This window comes from Gadus morhua, chromosome 7 (assembly GCF_902167405.1).
Source record: "Gadus morhua chromosome 7, gadMor3.0, whole genome shotgun sequence".
NCBI classification, from domain to species: domain Eukaryota; kingdom Metazoa; phylum Chordata; class Actinopteri; order Gadiformes; family Gadidae; genus Gadus; species Gadus morhua.
The window spans coordinates 18,439,228-18,462,262 of record NC_044054.1 but is presented as its reverse complement, the minus strand read 5'-3'; the positions used below and the strand labels follow the sequence as shown (position 1 = coordinate 18,462,262).

Below are 23,035 nucleotides of genomic sequence, written 5' to 3'. Positions count from 1 at the left end.
TGACCTTTATTCACTTAGAAATAAAATGGGTTTCTTATAACGTAACAAGCTGTGTTATCGCCTCTGGACGAGCGCATTAAAAGTAATAAAAGCGTGACGTAATGAGCCTATTGCCCAATATATAATCTTTTAAAAGTGAAACTTCCCTTGTTTTGGTTAGGCAACAATAGATCAACGGGGTTTTCAAGTCGCACGTAAAATCACACATGGGCGATGCACTCCTCAATGGTGGTCAATACTGCCCCCCTCTGTGCAAACGGGTGCATTGCATCCTAAACATTTTGAATGTTGACTATTTTTAGGGAAAGTGTTGGCCTATAGTAAAATATTGCATTCATGTCGGAGGGGAGGGAGAGACAAATAACGACAAAATGTCATACATTTCATAATATATGTATTTAAATCAAACACATCTTAAATATATTATAGATTAGGTACACATACATAGCAGAAAACTTTAGTGGTACATAGTACCAAAAGTCTTTTCTGGTTCATTTCCACATCTGGGTAAGGCTGAAAATAAAATACAAATTGCTATATTCACTATGTGTGCACTTTCCAGTAGAACAGTCTTCATCAAAAAAATCTTCGCAGAGAATGCAATGATACAAAAAGACGACAATCACCATTAAAAAACAAACAGAACAGAAACTGAAAAAAAACGAATGAACTAACGGTAATATAGAAGATAAACCAGAATTCTACACACATATAGAGAGCGTTTAGGTCGTAGCATGTGGAGTATCAGTTCATACGGGAGTCATTTCACTTCGAGACACTCTGTAAAGTATCGACAATGTTTGCAAGAGGTGTGCTACAGGTGTTTGATGAACCCCCCCCCCTCCCCATTAACCCTGCAACCAGGAAAGGGAAAACGTTGGGTTGTATACTGTTCAACATCTCTGGTTAATTCTATACAGTACAAGTACAGGTAGGGAGCTCTGGGTGCGGGCCAGACGGCTCGCGTCGACCCCCTAGCAGTATCCCCAGGCGGGAAGTTTGAGGGAATGCGTTGTAGCACCTGCCCTAATCTGTACACATCTCTACACACTCCGCCATAGCAGTGATTTACTTTCAACGGACTCCTCTGATCAAGGGGCGCGGTCTAAAATCTTGGAAATGATTAAAAGCTTGGGATTCTGGGGGAAAGAAACGGAGTGAGTCGCTGGAGAAGTCTCCGTTTTTTTTATCGTCTCTTCCAGACGTCCCGGGATTGAGATTTGTCGTTGCCGCGACAGCATGGACGAAACCTTTTGCCGAGACACTCGTCGGCTCTCGTCGACCCAGGAGCGAGAATGTTTTGGAAAAGTCTTAAGACGTCGCCACTCGGGCAAGATCTGTGGCCCCGCTATGGTCCGGTCCGGTCGGGTCCAGCGCCGCTGCACCGTCGAGGGCCGGTAGTGTACAGCAGCGGAATACTTCAAGTCTTTTTTCGGTTCTTTGTCCGCGATGGCGCGACGGCTGACCACTTCCCCCCCACACTCACACGTTACACGCACACATTCACACCACGCCTACCTGTGATAAGCACATAGGGGGACCACAAGCGTACCAGGGGGTCGGCTGACTCGAGCCTGCTAAAAAGGTAAAAGCCTTGTTCTTTCCTCCGGAGTAATGCCGTGGGTTCGCAGGGGGTGGAGAGCCCGGCAGGCAGCACGGAGGCGGGCACCGGGTCAGCGTGGTGCCGGGGGCCTCCACCGGGGGGAGGAGGGCCTTTGGGGGTCCCCAGCGGGGTCATAACTGCAGAGCGAAGGAAAGCAAAAAGGGCGGTTATCGAGGCCTGCACGATTTATCACATGTTTTAAATCGAAACCGCGATTTAGGCCTTTGCAATCAGCAAAAGGTGAAAGGTTTCAATTAATATATTTATGTATTTTTTAATAGAATAATAAAAAAAACGAAGTGTCCAATTAGAAACTTATCATTCAAGCAATTGCTTTATGTTATTGTTTTTCTTAATAGAATAGACTATGGAATATCAATTGAATTGAAAATAAGGCAAGACTATATTGATTACTTTTGAAATTAATAACGGTGATTCTACTTGCCCAATCACAATCGTGATTTTGGTCATACTCACGCTGGTGCTTTATTAGGCTGATGTATGTGTGTCAGGGGGGTCATATCGGGTGGACACTGACCTTCGTGGACTTGCCGGGGCTGTCATGGTTGGACTGATGGATGACGTCGTTGACGATCATCTTGGCAATTTTCCAGGCCATCTCCTCCTGGGCCTGAACGATACGGAAAAAAACACGTAACAGAAAACCTGGGCTTTATGACCTGGCATGAAGCAGTGATTTCTGTGGAATGCCTTCCAAAGAAGATAAAAGATAAACCAATAACAAAGAAAGACAGAGACCTAGACTGACAGACCGACACAGGGGAAGAGACAGAAAGAACCAAATAAAGAGGACAACAGAGAAAAGATAAAGCAAGCAAAAAGAAAGAAAAATAATCACAGTCAGTTCTTACCTCATCAGAGTTGCCCTGGACCCACTTTTTCATAGCTAGAGAAAACATGGAGCCTGTTGGTGAGGAAGAGAGAGAGAGAGAGAGAGAGAGAGAGAGAGAGAGAGAGAGAGAGAGAGAGAGAGAGAGAGAGAGAGAGAGAGAGAGAGAGAGAGAGAGAGAGAGAGAGAGAGAGAGAGAGAGAGAGAGAGAGAGAGAGAGAGAGAGAGAGAGAGAGAGAGAGAGAGAGAGAGAGAGAGAGAGAGAGAGAGAGAGAGAGAGAGAGAGAGAGAGAGAGAGAGGATTATAGTGTAATCAGAACCAGGGAGAACTGGTCCTGCCGTGACAAGTTAATACCGGTCACGCTCAGCTGTGACAAGTTAATGCTCCACTCTCTGGAATGGGCGTAATAGAGAAGAGAGGGTTACGGCGTCGGTCATTTAAACCAGTCAGGAAGAAAACACACACAATGGCTCAGACACGCCCCTCAGAACTCTAGCCCGTTCTAATGGGGTTTCTTCACGTGGAAAAGCAGGGAATCCTCCCACATTGCCACCTTGTATCCCGACCCAGCACTTAAGAGAAGCAGGTGACGTGTAGAGGGAGGGTGAAGACGAGGCGGCCGGTACACTCACATAAAGTGAGTGTGAGTCAGTCAGAGATTAAATTGAGTGTGGGTTGGTCATAGAATAAAGTGAGTGTGTGATTGTGTTGGGCAGAGAATATGGTGAGTGTGTGTTGGTCAGAGATTATAGTGTGTGTGTGTGTGTGTGTGTGTGTGTGTGTGTGTGTGTGTGTGTGTGTGTGTGTGTGTGTGTGTTGTTCGTAGAATAAAGTGTGTGTGTGTCGTTGAGAGAATGAAGTGAGTGTGTGTCGTGCCTTTGGATTTCTTCACGTCTGGCTCTGGCTCAGCCTCCCTGATAAACTGCCCCAGCTCGTTGACTTTCCCAAACGTCATCTTCCTAAAGAGACAGGGAGAGAGGGTAGAGCGTACAGAGAGAGAGAGTAGACAGAGAGTAGAGACAGAGTAGAAAGAAGGTTAAGCGTAGACAGGGAGATAGAGAGAGGGGGAGGTAGAGCGTAGACAGAGAGAGATAGAGAGAGGAGAAAAGAGATAGGAGGAGAGAGAGAGAGATGGAGAGAAGAGAGTATAGAGAGATAGAGACACAGAGAGAAAGAGACACAGAGAGAAAGTATAGCGGAGACAAAGAGAGGCGGTAGAGCGGAGAGAGAGAAACAGAAACAGAAAGAGGGAGAGAGAGGAATTTGTTTTAATCCTTCAGCACTGTATCCAAGCGTGCAAAAGCGGTTTAAAAGTGAACCCAAACAAGCCAAACAACAAATAAAATGCAACTCATTGTGTTTGATACTTAAGCAGGCGATTCTTCGATAAATGATGCGACTATAGGGTGACTGATGACCAGCTCACAGGGAGGCCGGTGGTGAAGCGGGCGTGGCCGGAGCAGGGAGCGGTGTGTGCAGGCCAGTGTGACTCACCCAGCGTAGGGCCGCTGGTACAGCACCTCCGGGTCCAGGCTGGAGGCGTCCACGGTGATGGCCTCGTCAAAGTTCTTCAGGATCCTCACCGCTGCTTTTCTGGTACCGAGCTGCGAGGAAGAAGACGAGGATGAGGATAGGTTGGACAATTCAACTTCTCTGCGAATGTAGTAGGCTTCGTGTAGGAGTAACACTTCGGATGAAACTCTTCAAAGAGTTTATATTTTCTATGTGCTGTGTGTTAGTACAGGTGAGGGTAAACCCTGTACTAACATAACTAACATATAGGGAATAATTATTTATTTTTTTGCATTTACTTTTGTTTTTGTACTCTGCTCATTAGGAAGAATATTCAAAACTTAATGGTTAAAAATGGTTCCTTATAATGAAAAGACAGACTGAATAAATAAATGATACAATGTAAACTGAATACATGTTATCACTGAAGTTAACATTGATCTCTACAGGTATATGGTACATCTCCTAACATGAGCAGAACACTAGGCCTCCTTGGTATCAGAAGAAGAAGAAGCTCCCGAGTTCAGAAGAACCTCCCCAGTTACTCTGAACGACCTCTGACCCCTCTGTCCAAGCCCATTAGGGTTAACATTTAACCTCAGGTGAGCTAGCCGCCTGTTGCTAAATGTCACCAGAGTGAAACAGGGTGCTGTGCCCCCCAGAGCAACAGGATCTACGCTGCCCTGCCCTGTATTGGGGGGCAGGTGATGGTGGAGATAGAGTGGGAAGGAGGGGGGGGGGGGGGGGGGGGGGGTTACCTGAGCTTGGGAGCCCTCGCTGGAGGTCCCTCGGTCCCCGTCCGAGGCGGCCCCCTGACCCGCCGGAGTGCTGGTGTTCACGAACTCGTCGGCCCGCACCGAGTTGATGAGGTCGCTCAGGTATTTGTAGTAAAGGTTGCTGGACAGGAAGCCAGGCATGTAGACCTGAGGGGGGGGGGGGGGGGGGGGGGTTAGCCTGGAGGTCCTACGAGGTTGACGGGGTTAGCTCGCAAAAAGGGCCGCTGTTGAATCTGTCCTGACATTTATCTTTCGACAGAGATGATTTGATATTTATGAATCTTTCCCAGAGATTGTTCTTCTTATTCTTTTGGTGCGACTGTGGAATGTTCCAGTTGGTCTTAATACAACCGCCTCGGAGGGGAATCATGGAAAATAGTCAAAGGAAAGTGGTTTTATTTTTAAGCCCAATGGATGGAACCAAGCGGCCCCTAATGCAATGGCAACGTTCCCCTCGTCGGAAAGAAACCACGCTTGGAAGGAAGAACTACTTGTTGTGCTCCAGATTCCCTAAATAACCCTGTTGTTCCAGATCTGTTTTACATCAGATCATCGGGATAGATAATCAAACTATAATATGCAAAACCTAACGCATGGCACACCCATAGAAGACAATACAAAAAGAAAAAACATGACATGAACTCCTAACATATTGCCCAGAAACTCATGTTGACGGGCTTTCATTTTTAAATGATATCACTTTAGATTCCACATTACGAGCCTTCACCTTAAGTGACAGGCCAGTGAATTGAATAGAACCCAGGTCGCTAAAAGGGGTATTGCCCACATGGCTGGCATGTTGCAACCCTGTAAGCTATTGATAAAAGACATGTACAGTAGCTCCGGGAGGTTCTGACCGTCTCCATGGTGGTCCAGGCCTGTCTGAGTGGAGTGGTGAAGCAGTCGGGGAGGGGCCCTCCCTCCCTGCAGATGTTGGACTCTATCTCCATGCGCACAGAGTCCCCGAAGCCCAGAGGGTTGGTGGCCTGGAGTGAGAAATACCTGCAGGGGACACGCAGGACCAAGGTGAGGACGTTGGCCACAGAGGCCGCGACAACCGGAGCTATTTAGTATTTAGGTCAAGTTCAAGTTCAAACTTTAAGGGATGCTGCAGGGCAATTGTGTTGCAGTTCAAGTCCAACATAGCGACAGACCATCTGCTGCACATCATCAACAATACATGAACACCATCATCAGAACTGGTTAGGCTCAGGCGACCTAGGCTCTTACATGTAAAGTGTGAGCCTATCTATTTACTAGGCAAATAGCTGCAGACGTCATTTAGCATACACATTGGTATGTCGCAACACAAATCATTTGCTCTACGCGATGACATGAAATGTAAGCAGCAATTTCGATTCATAATTTAGACAGAAAAAAGCAATCAAATATTTGTTTCTTAAGCTGTAAGAAGTTTTTGTAATTTTACTGATTCAAAACACTTTCAGTCCATTAGCGCTACAATACACAATGATTTACTTCCCGGAACGCAATTATCCTCATCATCATCATCCATCAAGTAACGATGCATTCAGTGCCAACGTTGGCTAATGAAGCTACCATAGTCCTACATGGGTATGGCACCGTCGAGTTCTCAGGCGTAGACCTCAGCAGTGACCGACATTGAGTGTGTATTCAGAGCAGTGGGGGGGGATGGCCTACTTGTCATAAAGGATCATGGCGTCGTTCTGGGCCTCTTGTCCGTCATACTGCCCCTTCTTGGCCGCCAGCTGGTCCTGGAAGTTGTCGGCCGCCAGCCAGAACTGAAGCACGTTCACGGCATCCTCCTTCTCCATGTACTGGACACCAGAATAGACACAGTCCCCGTTATCACACATCACATCAACTAGGACAGGGACCCTTAATGAGGAGTGTATGATTATAGATTCAACACTTCCCCCAAGCGGAAGGCATGAGCCAACAAACTCATCAGTGGTTTTATTAAACATATATATGGTTGCACTTTCAGTCAATATATCAATATATATCCATGTTATCTGCTCTGTGGTGAACACTGTGTTTTGGACCAGCCTTTCTCTATAAGTGGCTCCCTAACGATGGATTGGATTGATATGATGGTAGGCTGCCAAAACAAATTGCATTCCTTCAACGTGGGGGGGGGGGGGGAGCAATCGGGAGGCACTCACCTCGGAGAAATAGAAGAGAGCCGACTCGCTGAACAAGATGTCCGCCAGATACACAGAGCCGCTGGTCAGCACCTCGATCTGGTATTTACAGAAATGATGGCTCCGCAGGAACTCAGTAAAGTGCCTGGTGGGAGGAGTACACGGCAGACAGACATGGGCTGGTGAAGACGACGGAAGTGACGGAGGGCCGACACAGAGGTCACATGAACGAGGGGAAAGGGGGGCATGAGGGCTTTTACTTTGGAGGAGACGTAAACAGACACTCACTGTTGTTCTAGGAGGAGAAACACGACCGACTGTGCAATGACGAAGCAGTTTGGATCCACCAGCCCATCCTCCCCACATATCTTAGCTGCACAGGGGGAGGGAGGGAGGGAGGGGGGAGAGATTGATCAAGGGGGGAGAGATTGATCAAGGGGGGAAAGAGACAAGAGTCAAACCAAAACAATCAAAATCAAAATGGTGTACTCGGTAGGCATTGATATTCCTGATTAACATATTTTATGACTTTATGAGTCATCATGCATTTGAATGCACAGTCTTTCCGGGGGGCCCATTAAGAAAAACAGTAGGGTTGCGAACAGCAGATGGCTGCCTTACCAACGATGTCGTTTCTGATCTGCTCCGTGATGGGGATGGGCCTGGCCGCGTCTGGAGAGATGTACTTTGTGAAGATGGTGACCGCGTCGCTCTCTATACCTGAAACACAGACCACACCCCACAATCAGCCTGCAGTCCTCGTCCGTTATCCATCAGGTCTACGGGCTGTTTCTTTTCAGTATAATGAACAATGACTCCTGAACATCGAGACCCTCAGAGTGGGACAGTAGGTGAGAAGGACACCCACTCTTGATCAGGTTGTCCGAGAGGTCTCTCAGGGCGCTGGTCGACGGCAGCTTGAGGGGCGTGCCCGCCCTGGACGTGGGGGTCAGTCGGCCGGGGGTACCGGGGGTACCCGGGGTCCCAGGGGTTCCCGGGGTCAAGGGGGTCCCAGGGGTTCTGGGGGTCCCGGGCCTCTCGTCCCCCTCCCCGCCGAGGGTCTCCCGTTGTAGGACATGGGGGACGTCCCACACACCCAGCCCGGCGGTGGCGTTGGCGGTGGCGGTGGGCGTCCCCGGGGCCACCGGCGCCATGTCGCCCCCCTCGGGGGAGGACGGGACGGGCTCGGCCAGGGAGCTGTGCTTGACCGAGTTCAGGCTGTGGGCTCGCACCCGGGACCAGCTGCTGGAGCGGAAGCGCTCCGCCTCCAGCCAGAAGCGCGCCAGGTGGTCGGCGCCGCGCGCCTCCAGGAACTGGACGTAGTAGGGCACGGCCACGCCGTCACGCACGATCTGCTCCAGCGTCTTGGACAGCCGCGAGCGCGTCTCCTGGGACATGTAGTTGACGCTGGAGCGTCCTGTGAGGACACACGGACACACACACACAGGACAGACACACAGACACAGACACAGACACACGAGTTAAAGTTAATGTAAAAGTACCTCAAATATTCAACATAATGTCGATGCCAGGTCCCAGTTGTATTTTAATTAGCCCTTGATCACAGTAACAATCTCCAAGGACATCTCAGGCCCACATTATATGATTAAAATAGTTTAAATTAAAAAAAAAAGTAAAATAATACATCTGGATACTAAAATGCATTCAAAGTGTTTCTAAGCTAGTACTCTTTTGAGGTGTAGCATTGATTTTTTTTTTAACGGCCCTCTCCATCATAGTTCTACAACTAGACCACACCTTGCATTTCGTCCTGCCCAACCGGTTTTCAGAACCTCTGAAGAAAAAAAAAAAGGAAACAGTCCAAGCAGGTCATGAAAGAGGCAAGCCTCTGCCTGGGAGAGAGGCGGGTTTTTTTCTGTTTGTTTTACTCGTCATCTATTCTGGGATGTGGCCCAGTGTCCCGCCAGGCAACTCCGGAGCATCTTCACCTCAGCTACTTGTTTAACTCTCCGCCTCACCTCATCTATTTGTTAAAGTCTCCCTGCTTCACCAGAGCTATTGTGGTGTTTGCTTAATAGTGTTCTGCTCCAGCCCTGTGACGCATGAAAGCACCATTGTGTCTAACCCCACAATGCCTCTCTCTCTCTCTCTCTCTCTCTCTCTATTTCACCTTCAGGGCATCCATCCAGTGTACAGTGTAGCTCTCTTTCGAGAGGCTTAGTAACAAAGCGATTACATCTACCAAGATGGACGTTGTACTAGACTTAAACATGGCTGCCGTACTACACTTAAACAAGACACTTCCTTCTTGGTTTATTTCTAGATGAGAAGTTTATCACACGGAGAGAGAATGCTCTGATAGATGGACTCTTCAGTTTTACTCAGGGAACACACAGCAACACACACACACTCAAACTTAAGCCGGACGAGATCAAGACTAGCCACAGTAGCACACGGTCACACTTCCTTATTTACATAATCTTCAACAGCCGACGCAAATGTTGTCTACCGTCTGGATACTTTATTGCCGGTACACTTCTTCAACCTTTGGACTGTGTACATATGGCGTCAAATGTAGCACTCTGTAAACCCAGCAAAACCGTTTCCATCAGGTCAACAAAACGGTGTTAACCAACAGGAGCCATCAGCGACAAGCATGGCTGTGGTGGGGTGAGCACTACAGAGCCCATGATGTAGCTAGGCTAACGCAACAAACGGACTCCTCCTCCTTCTATCCCTTACCCTGGTCCCTGCAAGGTCTCCCATCAGAGATGCTAGTTCAAGTCAGTGAGTAAGGCCAGACCTCACACTAAAAAGCTGTGGCACTGGTTCTTGTGTGTTGACAGACACACGCACGCGCACACGCACACACACACACACACACACACACACACACACACACACACACACACACACACACACTCTAGAGCGGACCAGCTCTTACATGTCACTCCCCTGATCTGGGCTCCTAAACACACCCTCACAGTGGAGCCTTGTGCTTACTAAGCCATCCAGAAAACTGATTGGTCTGACCCTTCATTTACTATTTATCCAAAGCGATTTGCAGTGAGTTGCGATACAGCTACTTGCGGATAGAGGGGTAGGCATCTAGCACTAGGACACCTACAGGTTTGGCTGCACATTGGGGGTGCGACCCCAGCACCTCTCGGCCTGGATCCGAACACTCTAGCCTCCACTACACTCTCCAGTCCCCTGATTTGTACTTGTTTGCACCAGGGCCTAACCTTAACATTGTTATGTCAGTTTAAGCACTTGGCTGTGACCAATCAAATACGGCCGACCATTTACATTGCCTAGGCTAGGTTTTAATTAAAGACCCCCCCCCCCACATACCGAGGTCCCCGAAGTGGGCCGCCTCCATGTGGCTGGGCTGCTTCTTGAGGATAGCGGTGCGTCCGCGGGCGAAAGAGTCCATGTTGGCGGAGATGGCGTTGATGGCCACATGGCTGGGACCTGCGGCCTCCTGGATGGCGTGCTGGTTCCTCAGGCCCCCTAGCGATGGAGAGTGGGGGCTGGCTGGAGGAGCAGGGACTGGGGATAGGGGCGGAGGGGTAGGAGAACCAGTAGTAAGGCCACCGCACGGGAGGATAAGTGGAACATTTCAATCAACAAGCAGACCCCAACCCTAACAGTGTCACGGGCAGCCTGAATGCGTGTCTTTAGAAGTCATTTGTGTGAGACGGAGGGGTCTTTTGAGGAATGCGAAAGGTTGACTTAATGAAATCACAGTGTGTGTGTGTGTGTGTGAGGGACGCAGGACGACAGCCCTGCCAGTGTTTGTGTCTTTCTTGTACTTGTACTAGTGCAAACCTGGGTCTGGAGACAAACAAACAAAAAAGTGTAAAGCTGGAAAGCAGCCAAGTGAAAGCAACCCTTAATTTCCCAAATAATGAATACACTGATATTTTACTTAAAACTGAATTACGTTCAAGAAGCCACTAAATATATAACCTCTTCAAACAAGGACGCAATCGCATCAAGAGGTTAAGCATCATTTAAGTTTTAGTAGACATATTTTTAGCGGCCACTTTGAACTGCGGTAACTCTGTGACAACAACGGTAATTCAGCACCCACCTCTATTGACTTTAGCATCTGCTGGTCTCTCAGGTTCTTTGCTTTTGGCTGGAGGAGGCAAAAAAAAGAGCAGGGATGTAATAAGAGATGTTTCAGGACACACTTTGTTATTATATAGAGTGAACTGGGCTGGGTATCACTGGGCCCAGAGCAGCATATGGTTTAGTAGTAAGAATAATTCAGGGTGTAAAAGGTTAGATGGAGTATCACAATAAACACAACTCGATTTTGGCCTATACTATTTTATACTTATTTCTCTCAGCCATTTCAAACCTCATGTGTTTTTTGGTATCACCCAAGGACATATTTTATTTTCATTCTGCTTAGAGGTTAAAACCAGGTATTTTGATAAGCCAGCACTTTTACATTTCACGACTGTATACTACAATACAATGACTAAATGGTAATATTGAACAATTGACCAGCCATTTCAAAAAGTACAGAATGATACAGCAATTCTATATCACAAAAGATACATAACATAAATATGGATATAAATGACCCATTCAAGACGCCTGTCCAAAAAATGACCCTGATAACGGAAGCTAAATACAAATAAAATATTAACAGTACAGGCCTTAAAACTTTCGAACTGACGATTGAGGACATGGAAAGGGGGTGGGAAGTATCTTGCTGTGTAGGATAGGATAGAAAGGTTACCTTAATGTTTTTATACTGGCCTACTGTTCATCAGGGATAATTTGATGATTGATAATCTAAATATCACACAGGTGTGTTGTTGCTTTTTTTTAATTAAAAAAAATGATTGCATGTTTGCATAATATAATGACAATATTATGGTTGTAAATTTGAAAGAAAACATGTTTTGGGGAATTATCTCCCAAACAACTTCTGAGCTGGATTAAGGACCACTGTGGAGTAGCAATACACGGTATTTCCAAAATCGTTCGTAACTGTTTTGCCAATCTTGACACAGCAAATAGCTATACATAGATCTAAACAACCACATTTTTTAAACCTTAAAACATCATGTCTTTCGATTCAAATATCACAATGTGTTGTGATAACTGATTTTATCACACATTGCACACCAACAGTATGTCATCTGCATTAAAGTACATTTATGCTTTGCTTCAAACTATTTTCAGGCGAAACGTTTAACCAAAGGTGCTTACACTGAAGTCGGACCCATATTGTTAAAATTAGAAGTCACGCTGCATTCAGACACACGTACATGGGTAACGCTTCTGGCTCGAGGGTGCCAATAGGATGTGGACATTTGGAGCCGAACCAAGTACCTCTTGGCATTATACATTCAAAGGATTATGATATTACAATGCAGTAGTACCCTGCTTCGGAAAACGGTTTTGGGAAATGAACGTCACATATATACATCAGTGTATATTATGTTGTTACTTATGTTAATTGGGACCTCAGACTGCAAAGGCAACGGCGCCACCTCCTTGTGTGTTGGTATTCAGAAACACCCTCCAGTGACTATCTGCCAACAGCACCCAAATGAGATTTAACGAATCACGTCGCATAATAAAATGATCATGCGGATTTAGGGAGTCACCGTTGATTCAATGCATACAGTTCATCTTGCATAGACCATAGCAGAATATCAGCAGCTCATTTTGACAGATGATTTAGCACAAGACTTCATCTGCATGCTGGCCAACCCTATGTTTTTTAGGGAAGCAGCGGACCCGTTTACATATTCATACGATTGATTCATATCTCAAATAATGTTTGTGTGTGTGGAGGTTACGTGTTAAACCCTTGGCGTTATCCCTGGGTGGTGATCGGCGGATGGGCATCCTCCGGCGCTCCACTGTGAACCTAGCTTGGCTTAGCGCTGACGCTCGCAATCGCAGAAAGCTATATTGAAAGCCGAGGGCTGAACTCGTGAATTCTCGATTAAGTCTGGAGCGGCAATCTCAACACAAAGAGATGTCGTCCAGTAACATTTAATAGAGACCGGCTATCAAACGCTATGAGATCAAACTATGTAGCGTTGACGTTAACGTTACACCCTTGCAAACGTTTCCTCACCTTTCCTCTTGAAAAACGACATGACGATTTTCCCACTCTATGTATCCTCAGCTCAGAGACACCATTCCGTGAATTTGCGAGTCCCTTCATTCAAATCCACCTGTTGTTTACTTGCAAAGCAAATAGTTTGTTTGCAGGTGATTATGGACTGTCAAATCAGGATTTTCTCCAGTGGGTAACCAGTTCAGTCGCCATGTTGTCAATAAACGTCTCACTTCCGGACCGATGCGGCAGAAGCATTGTGGGAAACTGTAATTCAGTCCACTTGCCCGGAAGAGGGCAGCCTTTCTTTACTTTCAATAAACATCTATTGACTCAGTTGAAAAGTAAAAAATAGCCTATATTGAAATGTTGCATAATGGATATTTGCAAAGCAAACAATACTCGGATTTCAGTTAGTGTACGTTTATTTGAAGTATCCGTTAGCCAACTGGAGAAACAGGTGGCTACATCATATACAAAAATTGAACTTGTTTGACATGAAATGTAAGTTTCACCATGATACCATCCAGATGTTCAAGTTTGCATTCCAGAATGCATGTCTGCCGAAACAGAATGCAAACTCACGACTTCAATAGGGTATCACTAGGCTGATAAAATGTAGTGATGAATGAATGCAGTACAATCCTGAAATGTCTTATTTGAAATGATTTTGACACCATCACGTATATATTACATGGTTATCAATTGAATGTGAGGTTAATTAAAAGATTTGTGCTTCTTAGAATCGTGAACACAATGAAGGTTCCTTTTTTCTCAGTCACGTCCAATGGCATGAGACTCCTGTGGCCGGTCGATGCGGTAGAGGTATTCAGCAGGTAGGAAGTAGCCCATATACTCCACCGTGTCAGGTGTGGTATCTATATAATAATGACCCCCTTCACCGTGATGGCTGAAGCAATGGGTGTGCTCCACACGCAGGTCCAGCCCCTGGTTACCAGATGGACAAAGAAAAGACAAATCTAAGATTCTGACATGAGTTTCATCACAAAAACATATTCAAAGTGCATGTATGACAATAAAGTCTGCATGCATGTGGAGTTGTAAATGATGCTGCCAGTAGTTGAAAATAAACTATTGATGGTTATTCAACAGACAATTCTGTTAAAAATGGGAAAACACTTTACTCACCGGGTCTTTAGATACGAACACAGACAGACAGATGATTGGTGCGTCGATCTCGTAGTGTTTCAGCCAATTGTTGACCTCGTCGTCGGTGTTTAGGGGACAGACGGAAAACTCTCTTGGCTGTGAGAGCAATCATAAGTAGACATAAAAAAAAGTAAACTTCATCCGAATGTGATGAGACAAAAGGAAAAGGGCAAATGAGCAACATATTTGATGACATAAGATTTTGGAATAACAGACAAAAATATTGTTTTTTTTCTCATACCATTATGTGAATCTTTGCTTTTCCTTTCTGGATGATAAAGGTGCCACCAAGAGCCAGGTTTTTATCGGGGTAGTGGGCTTCGAGAGTCTTCCTCATGGCAGTGACCAGACTGTCCTCCCCAGTTCTTTTTTTGACCCTTACCTCTATGACCTGGTTTAGGCAGACGTAGAGAAGAGGTTAAGATGAGTGGAGCATTCCCAATGGCGTCACCACCACTTTTGACAGAGTTTTACTTTTCGTTAATGTGGGTCCAAAGCTTAGAGGAGGGGGCCCTCTGTTATTAATTTGAAAGTCGTGCTGTTTACATTAATACATAACCAGAGAGTGCTCCAACTTAGGGAGGGGAGTTCAGCAGGGGACAAGTGACAAATGTAATCGTGAAGGCAGCCCAATGCAGGGAAGAACTGGTAACTGGTAGCTAATGTTTTAAACCTACATATAACATACACATACTGTATTTGTAACAAGTGTAATAAACTGTATTCAAATCCTATCTTGGCATTTAATCTGCTGTGTCGGCTGAAAACGATACAACAAATGATTGTTTGACGACAAACGATTTGTATTATAAAAAATAATTTAACAGAGGACTCAATGTTATAAGGGCATATGTATGCAAAACATTTGTGCATTGTAATTATTTAGGCGGAAAACTAATTCAGCTCACCTTTCCAGGTTTTCCTTCACAAGCATACAGATTGCCCATCAGCCCAAACTGGCAGCCTGGGAATGTGTCGCTATACTTTTCTTGTAGGCACTTGCCATCGGCTGGATTGATGGAGGAGAAGTAGCTGCCATTCACTGCAGGTCTTCCCTCTGTCTCCGTCTTGACCAGGGGCATGAACTGTGGAAATCATTGCTCAATTAACAACTACTACACCACAGATTTATAGTACAAAAAATTATATTTTTTTGTATAGTAGTAGGTCTATACTTCTGCGTTCATTCCAACAACTCTAGAAGGTGCCGCTGCAGCTCCGAGGATGAATGCTCCTGGAAGTTCCACCTCTTTAGATACAGTGTTCATGTCATACTCCTTGAGATGGAAAGAGAGGATATGGTTTTCCACTTAGTTCACCTTTTTAATTGGAGCACAACTAAGGAACCTTATGATTGGTGAAAGTACCTTGTGCCTCTGTACCAGAGGAACGAGATATGGTACACCGCCAACATCAGTAATACGAGGATTCCCGCACAAGCCTAAATTATGGAAATGAAATACAGCAGGTGCCAGGTGGTCATTGTTGTTTTGGACGAAAGAATGGTTTTTAGCATGCATCCTGACTAGGTAGTTAGATACATTTCAGAGCTGCACATAGATCGCTGCACTAGCTCCATTAACTGACCTTTGACCGGAAACTGAAATGGCTCTTTGGTCAGGTCTGGACAGTCGACAACACCAACTTGAACGTCAGCAAAATTTTTGTTTAACCCCGACTCCAATACTGCAAAACAGTGACAAATACATTGAATACGTATTCGTCATAATATTTTAAAACATCCAATTAAAACAATGCATTACCATTGCACAGTTCCTCTAAAGCTGGACAATGTAACTTTTTCTTTTCGGTCTTGGTTACAGCTGCCATTTCTTGCTTGCGAAAAGTACACTGAGACTGGAGTCAAATCAGGCAGGAAAAAGAAAAGGCGCATATTTATACAGTTCTCTGTAGCTGATTGGTCAGATCCTTGTTGCACACACCTACTTCATATTTCACTTCCTGGTTAACTTACCGCATGGGTTTCCGTGTGTTGTGTTGACAGTTGCATCAAGGAGGATAACCTCAAGTAATCCTTAATTTAGGCACATAAGTATGTTATTTATGTCTGCTATGGTTGATCATTTTCTATTACAGCAACCAGGAGCGGACCAAAATACACAGGCGAAACTGTTTTTCTTGCGATAAACCGTATTACATCTTCTACAGTTCTCTCATTTGTCATTTATAATTTGCCAGACGATGGAAGATACTACTAAGGTTGTGGAATCCACTCAAAGCGATGATGACGACCTGCCACCGGGTCAGTCTTCTTCGGTCATTCTTGAGAACCCTACTTCTGAAACGATCAAGGAAATATCGACATATTTTCAGGCTTCGCAATGTATGCTTGGTAACTCTTCAGAAGAATCCCTGGTCACGGCCGCCGACAGGTAATATCAATTATATGTAGTACAGAAACTATATTACAACTGTAAGTAACCTAATAAGAAAAATAGAGGTAAATCTCGCTCTCACTTTCCCCTCTCATTGTGTGTGTGTGTGTGTGTGTGTGTGTGTGTGTGTGTGTGTGTGTGTGTGTGTGTGTGTGTGTGTGTGTGTGTGTGTGTGTGTGTGTGTGTGTGTGTGTCGGGGTCTAGGGTGTGGGAAGGGGGGGGGATGTGGGTCTGGGTCTTGTGTAGCTTGAAACGTGTTCTATTTCATTAGAGCTGTAGCGACGCGTCGACGTCAAAAATTCGTCGACGTCAAATTTCTCCGTCGACGATTTTCGTGGACAATGGACAACAACACAGAGAACACAGTTGGCACTTTACTGAGTCTGCTGCTTATTTGGATATATGTTTACCGTTTAATGGGAAAGAAGGCTCGTCGCCTTTATTATGTCCGTGGTCGTCGCATGGACTATACGTCATCCAGCTCAGGTTGCGTAGCCGTGCGTGTGCGCGTGTCGGCTCATTAGCATCTGTACCCTAGCGGCCCGTACCGTAGCAGCACACCTCTCCCAAGTGGCCAAATTGGCCTGGCCTGGCCTGGCCGAACTCACACTGGCAGATTTGAGCACGGTTAGGTGTGAAAACGGCCACGGCCAGATGGCCTTGTGTGAGTGCACCCTTAAACACCCAGGAATGTCTGTACTGTGCACTGGTTGCACAGTGTTGGTTTTTGCACTGCATTTTTTTGATCTTTTGTACAGGAGAGATTTATTTTGGGACTGTTACACTGAAAACAGGAACACTCAGGAATGTCTACTGTGCGCTGCAGTGTTTTTTTTGCACTACAACTTTTGAATTTTTTGAACAAGAGTTATGTTGGTACTGTGAAAGAGTAAACGGGCTGGCCTTTCATTTTGTATAACAGTGAAACTATTTTATTTATTTTATTTTGTGTAAAGCAGAAGGTCTTTTGCTGTGCAAAACTGTTGTTAAATAAAGTATATTATTAAGAATTTTTTGGTATTTATTTGAGATACATTATGGTTTTTATTAATCGAGCAACAGAAATAGATAATCATCCAATTAGTCATTAGATTAGTCGACTAATAGATGAAATAATCGCCCGATTAATCGTTTAATAAATAATCGTTTACCCCCAGCCCTAGTTGTCACACAAGCTATTTTGGATTTTTGTAATATGGAATTATTTCAGGGGAAATGCCGTGAAATAATGTATGCACAGTGTGTTCAGGATTAGGACTGATATATATGTCGGCCTAGGCCTAATCAATTGTGTTTTAATATCTTTAGCATTCATATTATTGCACTCTATTCTTTTCGGCTACTCCCCCTGCGTCATAGCCCGTTTCAGCACCGTGTCAGTGGACAGGTACAATCCTACGAACGTCGTGAGTGCAGCGAATGCGTGTTCATGTTAAGAGGAGTTTCGGGAAACGCTCCAAAGAAATTTACGATGGTTCGCAAGATCCATCGTGAGAATGATCGTACGAGCGAAGATCCATCGTTATCGGGAAACTGGGCCCAGAGTGCTATATATGTTTGTAAATAGTTCACCACTTTGTCTTTTCAGTGAATCGATCGAACATCCAATCCTTACTCAAGTCCCGGTGTCACGGGCGCGCCGATATCGTCGAAGTACACGGTCAGAAGCCACAACAGCCAGTGAAGAAAGTGGAGGTGAAAGTGCATCGTCCATTTCTCAGCCAGCCCGCTCCTCTGCCAGGAGGAAGAATCTCAAGGGGAGGAAAAAGGGGGCATTCCAAGCATTTCGCTCCCCCTTCTTCGAAGGGAGTAGTTTCAATACAATCTTGCCTTCATTGAAGATAAAACCTTTTTCAAACATCCAGCAAGAGGCTAAAGTTAAGGTAAGTTTTCCCTCCTTAACACCATTTTAAATGTAAATTGTTTGGTTCACTGTTGTTTGTTATCATGGTTATTTTTCAAATGTTTTTGTTCATTTTTGTCAACAGACCTCCGCTGTCGGAGGCTTCTTCAAATGCATCCGGTTGTGGCACAGAGTTAACCTAAAACGATATGTCCGAGCGACTTGTTTACCGGCTCTTTACATGGATGCGGATGAATCATTGTCGCCCTTGTCTGAGTGTGTATTTCTAAATAATTTACTTGTTTAATATAAGGTCTGATGGCAGACTCGCTTCATATTTGTTTGACCAATCTTGTTGCTGGAGGCAGGGCGCTGTACAGAATGGTTACCAGAAAACACAAACTGCACCAGCCAGCACCAATCTGTTGGGAAGTCAAGCTAAACCATCCTGTTAGGACACTGACATTCTTAGAATTTTTTTCAGTTTCTGTAAAGATTTCAAATCAACACAGCGTAGAAACACACTTGCGAAAGCTTCATCCACCGGAGCAAATTAGCTTATCTTCGGTAGAATATCGGAGGAAACAAGGCAGAAGTCATCCCGATTCACTTTCTGGTGTTTGGCCCAGCCTCTTCACCCTCCCCCCTAGATATTCTGCTATTGCATAGAAGCACTGTTAATTCCTAGATCAAGTTAAGAAATATACTTGTCCTTTTCATGATTTTTTCTTTTACAGGGGGAACGAAACATCGGATGAGGAAGGCATCAAAGTTGTGGTAAGGAGCAAGAGTAATGTTGCAGAAAAACCTTTCGGTTGTCTATTTGGGAGATCTATCCCTTTTCATTAGATCTACGGCCTTTAATTCAATTGAGAGGTCCCTCCTATTGATCTAAACAGCACCTTAAAAATTAATATTTATGTTTACATCTTGCAGTCGAATGATTTCTTCGTTAAATCGAGGAAAGGCCCGTGCCCTCGGGGGCTTGCTCCAGCTAAAGGAGTAAGGGGACGTTGTACTGGGCCTGTTGAGGAACCTGGATCTCAAGCCAAGACTGGAAGAACAGGTGACGGAGCTAAAAGAGCAAGAGGACCTGGCACTCAGCCTGTCGATGGAACGGGCTCTCGTGCCACGCTAAGAAGGACGAGTCCCCGAACTAAAGGAGTAAGAGGACTTGGAGCTCAGCCCGTCGATGGAACCGGATCTCATGACAAGAACGGACCCCGTTCCTCACCACACCCTGCTCCACCAGGGGAGGAGTGGAGCACGGCGTCATCCCAACCCGAAGATCATCTAGGCTTTCAGTCTGCAGCAGGCTATGGCGCCATGGTAGAGGAGTTCAGCGGGCAGATCTCGGAGAAGGACCCCACCTCAGACGTTACACCTGTACAACAGGTAACCCCTCCTCCTGAAATGCCGTGCACAGGTGACAACATCAGTGCTGGCAACAGACAACCCGATGTGGTGAGGGATAGCGTTTGTAGGAGTCCTGATCTGAGTAAAACAAAGACGTGTGAGACTAACGAGAGCAAGAAAATAATTAGTGAGAGAGTTGAGGTAGCGGTTGAGTGCGCCCCTGGCGTGCCCGACGAACATGAAAACAACACTGATGAGCAGCATAGGAAAAGGAAAGGGAGGAAAAAAGAAAAGGGAGGTAAATTCACAGATGAAGAGGGAAACAACATTTCATTAGATGGGCCAGGCCAGGCTTCACAGCCAACGTCGGGCTCCGACATGATCATCAACAACGACCAAAACTTAAATCCCTTAGGGGACCAGTTTGAAGATCTATGGAGAAGGAAAAAAATAAGCAAGAAGAAGAAACCGAATACAGATGGTGTTATTACAGAGGGAGAGGTCAACGTTGTGGACACAGCTTCTACTGACGAGACCAGTACACTGACTGAACCAACCGCACTAGGGTTTAAAAAACAAAGAAGGAAAAAGGACAAGATGGTCCCCGATTCAGAAGACCCTGAACCCATCCCAGCATCAGGGTACACTGAGGGTGGGAACCCTTTCAAACACCCTGCAGAAAGGGGAGTCGCTTTGGAGGATGACACTTCAGAGGCTTCCGATTTTTCACAGAGAACGTTAGGGTCCGCCATGGGCATCAACAACGATGACGTTGTTTTGGAGCACACAAGAAGAAAGAAGAAGAAAAAGGAAAAGAAACGTAAAGTAACAGAGGACGAGGAAATCCACATGTCTTTAGAGGGGCCATGTCCTGCCTTAGAGACTTCTGATATTTCACAGTCAGGGTCAGCCATGACCACCAACAACGATGATGACGATCAGCACAGGAAAAGGAAAAAGGAAAAGAAATGTAAAGTCCCAGAGGACGAGGAAATCAACATGTCTTTAGATGGACCCTGTCCTGCCTTAGAGACTTCTGATATTTCACAGCTAACGTCAGAGTCGGCCATGACCATCAACAACAACGATGACCATGAGGAGCACAGGAAAAGAAAAAAGAGGAAAAAGGAAAAGAAACCTAGATTCCCAGAGGAGGAGGAAATTAATGTATCATTAGACCGTCCTTGCCCTGCTGTAGAGCCTTCCGATGTTTCACAGGGTACCTCAGATTCAGGCATGACCATCAACAACAACAACTGTGACGATGAGGAGCACAGGAAAACAAAAAAGAGGGAAAAGGAAAATAAACGTAAAGTCGCATCAGGGGAGGAAATAAACATTCCATTAGATGCGCCTTGCCCTGCTCTAGAGACTTTTGATGTTTCCAAGAGAACATCAGAGTCCACCATGACCATCAACAGCAACCATAGCTTAGACTGTGCAGGTGACCAGTTAGAAGATATGTTGAAACCAAGGAAAAAGAGCAAGAAGAAGAAATCGAGGACAAATGGTGTCGTTACAGAGGGAGAGTTGAACGTTGCAGACACAGCTTCTACTCACGAGACCAGTACTCTGGCTGAAACTACAGCAGGGTTTAAAAAAGGGAAAAGTAAAAAGGACAAGATTGCCCCCTGCCGTGAAGACCCTGAAACCAACCCAGAGGGAGATAACATGGAGGGTGAGCACTGCTCTTTCAAACACCCTGCAGACGGAGAGGTTGAATGTCAGAGGAAGAAACACAGGAAGCAGAAAATGTCTGAAACAACTCGACGCGCAATCTGTGAGGACACACTAGTCAGGGGCAGCGGCTTGACTTCTGCGCGTGAAAAAACAAGGAAGCGGCACCATTCGTTCCTTAGTGATGACGCGATGGAAAATCCCCCCAAAACAAAAAAAATCAGCACTTGTGACGTTGACACAGAACCTGTTGAAAATGGTGAAACACTGATGGAGTCTCTAATAGCCAAGACAAAAAAGAAAAAAAAGTGTGAGGGCAGCGTGCTGAATGTTAGGAGCTCAGCAGAAACTGGCAATGACACAGTGAGGAAGAAGAAGAAGAAGAGGAAAGATAAGGCGGACAGGGAGTCAGAATTACCTGTGTTGGTGGATAGGGAGACTCCAGGCGATATTGAGACCACTGTACTGATAAAGAAGAAGAAATGTAAAAAGAACACTCGCCCCCCTTCTCAAGGGAGCACCCCGGCTGAAGCACGAGATGAATCGGGGGTAACCACGCCGACCGACTCCGTCGCCGTCTCACCCCGACGATGTTCATCCGTAGTGGACACAGACGCCACACAAGCCGGCAACGCGGCAATTCCTAACGATGGCGCTACCGTGAAGAAGAAAACGGGCAGGAAGAGCCAGAAGAATACAAGCGGAGTCGGGACATGGGACTCAGACGTGCCAGAACAGAACATAAGAACCACCACTGAACCGATGCCACACTGGACCCCGGAAACAGAATCTCGTTTGAAAAAGAAGAAAAACAAAAAGAAGGATGGGAGGGTAATGGACCGGATTGAGGCAGCCGCTGACCCCGGGGCGATAGAGGCCCAGCACTCGGGTCACGAGGCAGAGGTTACGTCACAAGACGCCGTGCCGCCAGAGAGCCGGACACAGAATCATCATGAATCAAGTTCTCCCAGGCGTTATAAGAAAAAGGCCCTCAAGAGGAAGCCTCTCTTTAATCAAGGGCAGGACTTTCTCGACACAGAACCAATATTGACATGAGAGGTTTATGTTGGTTTCTGTTCCCAGAATATGGACCCATCTTTGTGGAGTGATGTGCTCTGGTTTTGTGAATTCAAGACTCTACTCGATTCTTATGTTTGCGTCACATTCAGAGCTCCTCACTTCACTAAATGTTCACTTTCTTTGTATTGCTTTTTTTTTTATTATTTGCAGTGTCAAGACTCTACTCGATTCTTATGTTTGCGTCACATTCAGAGCTCCTCACTAAAGGTCTTTATTTTATAAATGTTTATTTTAGGGTAACCTTTCATTGAATTCCTTCAGCTTTATTTAATGAATAAAAGCTCTATATTTGAGCGCACGTCAAGTAGGTAGGTGAATGAAATGACCATGCGTATGCGAGTACCATGAGTATTCTCACATAATTTGCTGAAAATGTATTCCATGTACTGTGTACTGCCTATTTATTACTGTACTGTATTTATTTATGCTGTGTAGTGTTTTATACTGTGCAACGTCTATTTTTAATGTGTTGCCAGGTTGCTGACGACAAATTTCCATTTTATGAAAAATTGAATGGAGAATAAAGATTTCTTGTCTTATTTTTCTTATATTTTCTGAGACTACACAGCCATTAACCAATGTGCTACAGC

At 45.5% G+C, this 23,035-nt stretch overlaps 3 protein-coding genes across 7 annotated transcripts; 1 reads left to right on the top strand and 2 right to left on the bottom strand.

Annotated features, from left to right (window-relative positions):
* Positions 1-377: 377 nt before the first annotated feature.
* On the bottom strand, positions 378-13,156 carry akap10 (A kinase (PRKA) anchor protein 10). Its single transcript, XM_030361425.1, has 15 exons — positions 12,942-13,156; positions 10,926-10,973; positions 10,184-10,381; positions 7,737-8,285; positions 7,490-7,588; positions 7,157-7,241; positions 6,890-7,013; positions 6,405-6,541; positions 5,600-5,744; positions 4,725-4,889; positions 3,949-4,058; positions 3,331-3,413; positions 2,476-2,528; positions 2,142-2,234; positions 378-1,740 (listed from the first exon to the last, which is right to left on the bottom strand). The coding sequence occupies exons 1-15, from the start codon at positions 12,961-12,963 to the stop codon at positions 1,735-1,737; spliced, it is 1,917 nt and encodes a 638-aa protein (XP_030217285.1). The 5' UTR covers positions 12,964-13,156; the 3' UTR covers positions 378-1,734.
* Positions 13,157-13,330: 174 nt separating this feature from the next.
* Positions 13,331-16,010, bottom strand: c7h11orf54 (chromosome 7 C11orf54 homolog). Its single transcript, XM_030360573.1, has 8 exons — positions 15,857-16,010; positions 15,681-15,779; positions 15,461-15,534; positions 15,269-15,370; positions 15,002-15,178; positions 14,335-14,484; positions 14,073-14,189; positions 13,331-13,871 (listed from the first exon to the last, which is right to left on the bottom strand). The coding sequence occupies exons 1-8, from the start codon at positions 15,921-15,923 to the stop codon at positions 13,698-13,700; spliced, it is 960 nt and encodes a 319-aa protein (XP_030216433.1). The 5' UTR covers positions 15,924-16,010; the 3' UTR covers positions 13,331-13,697.
* A 40-nt stretch (positions 16,011-16,050) lies between these two features.
* On the top strand, positions 16,051-22,984 carry pho (phoenix). 5 transcript variants are annotated; one of them, XR_003977278.1, is made up of 6 exons: positions 16,051-16,486; positions 18,078-18,372; positions 18,478-18,608; positions 19,070-19,109; positions 19,269-22,528; positions 22,632-22,984. XR_003977278.1 is itself a non-coding variant. In XM_030360569.1 (6 exons), the coding sequence occupies exons 1-6, from the start codon at positions 16,296-16,298 to the stop codon at positions 22,419-22,421; spliced, it is 3,651 nt and encodes a 1,216-aa protein (XP_030216429.1). In that variant the 5' UTR covers positions 16,051-16,295; the 3' UTR covers positions 22,422-22,984. The 5 variants fall into 5 exon arrangements, 4 of the variants coding, with proteins under 4 accessions (XP_030216429.1, XP_030216428.1, XP_030216431.1 ...); XM_030360569.1 differs by having other exon boundaries at positions 19,269-20,648; positions 20,808-22,984; XM_030360568.1 differs by having other exon boundaries at positions 19,269-22,984.
* Positions 22,985-23,035: the final 51 nt, after the last annotated feature.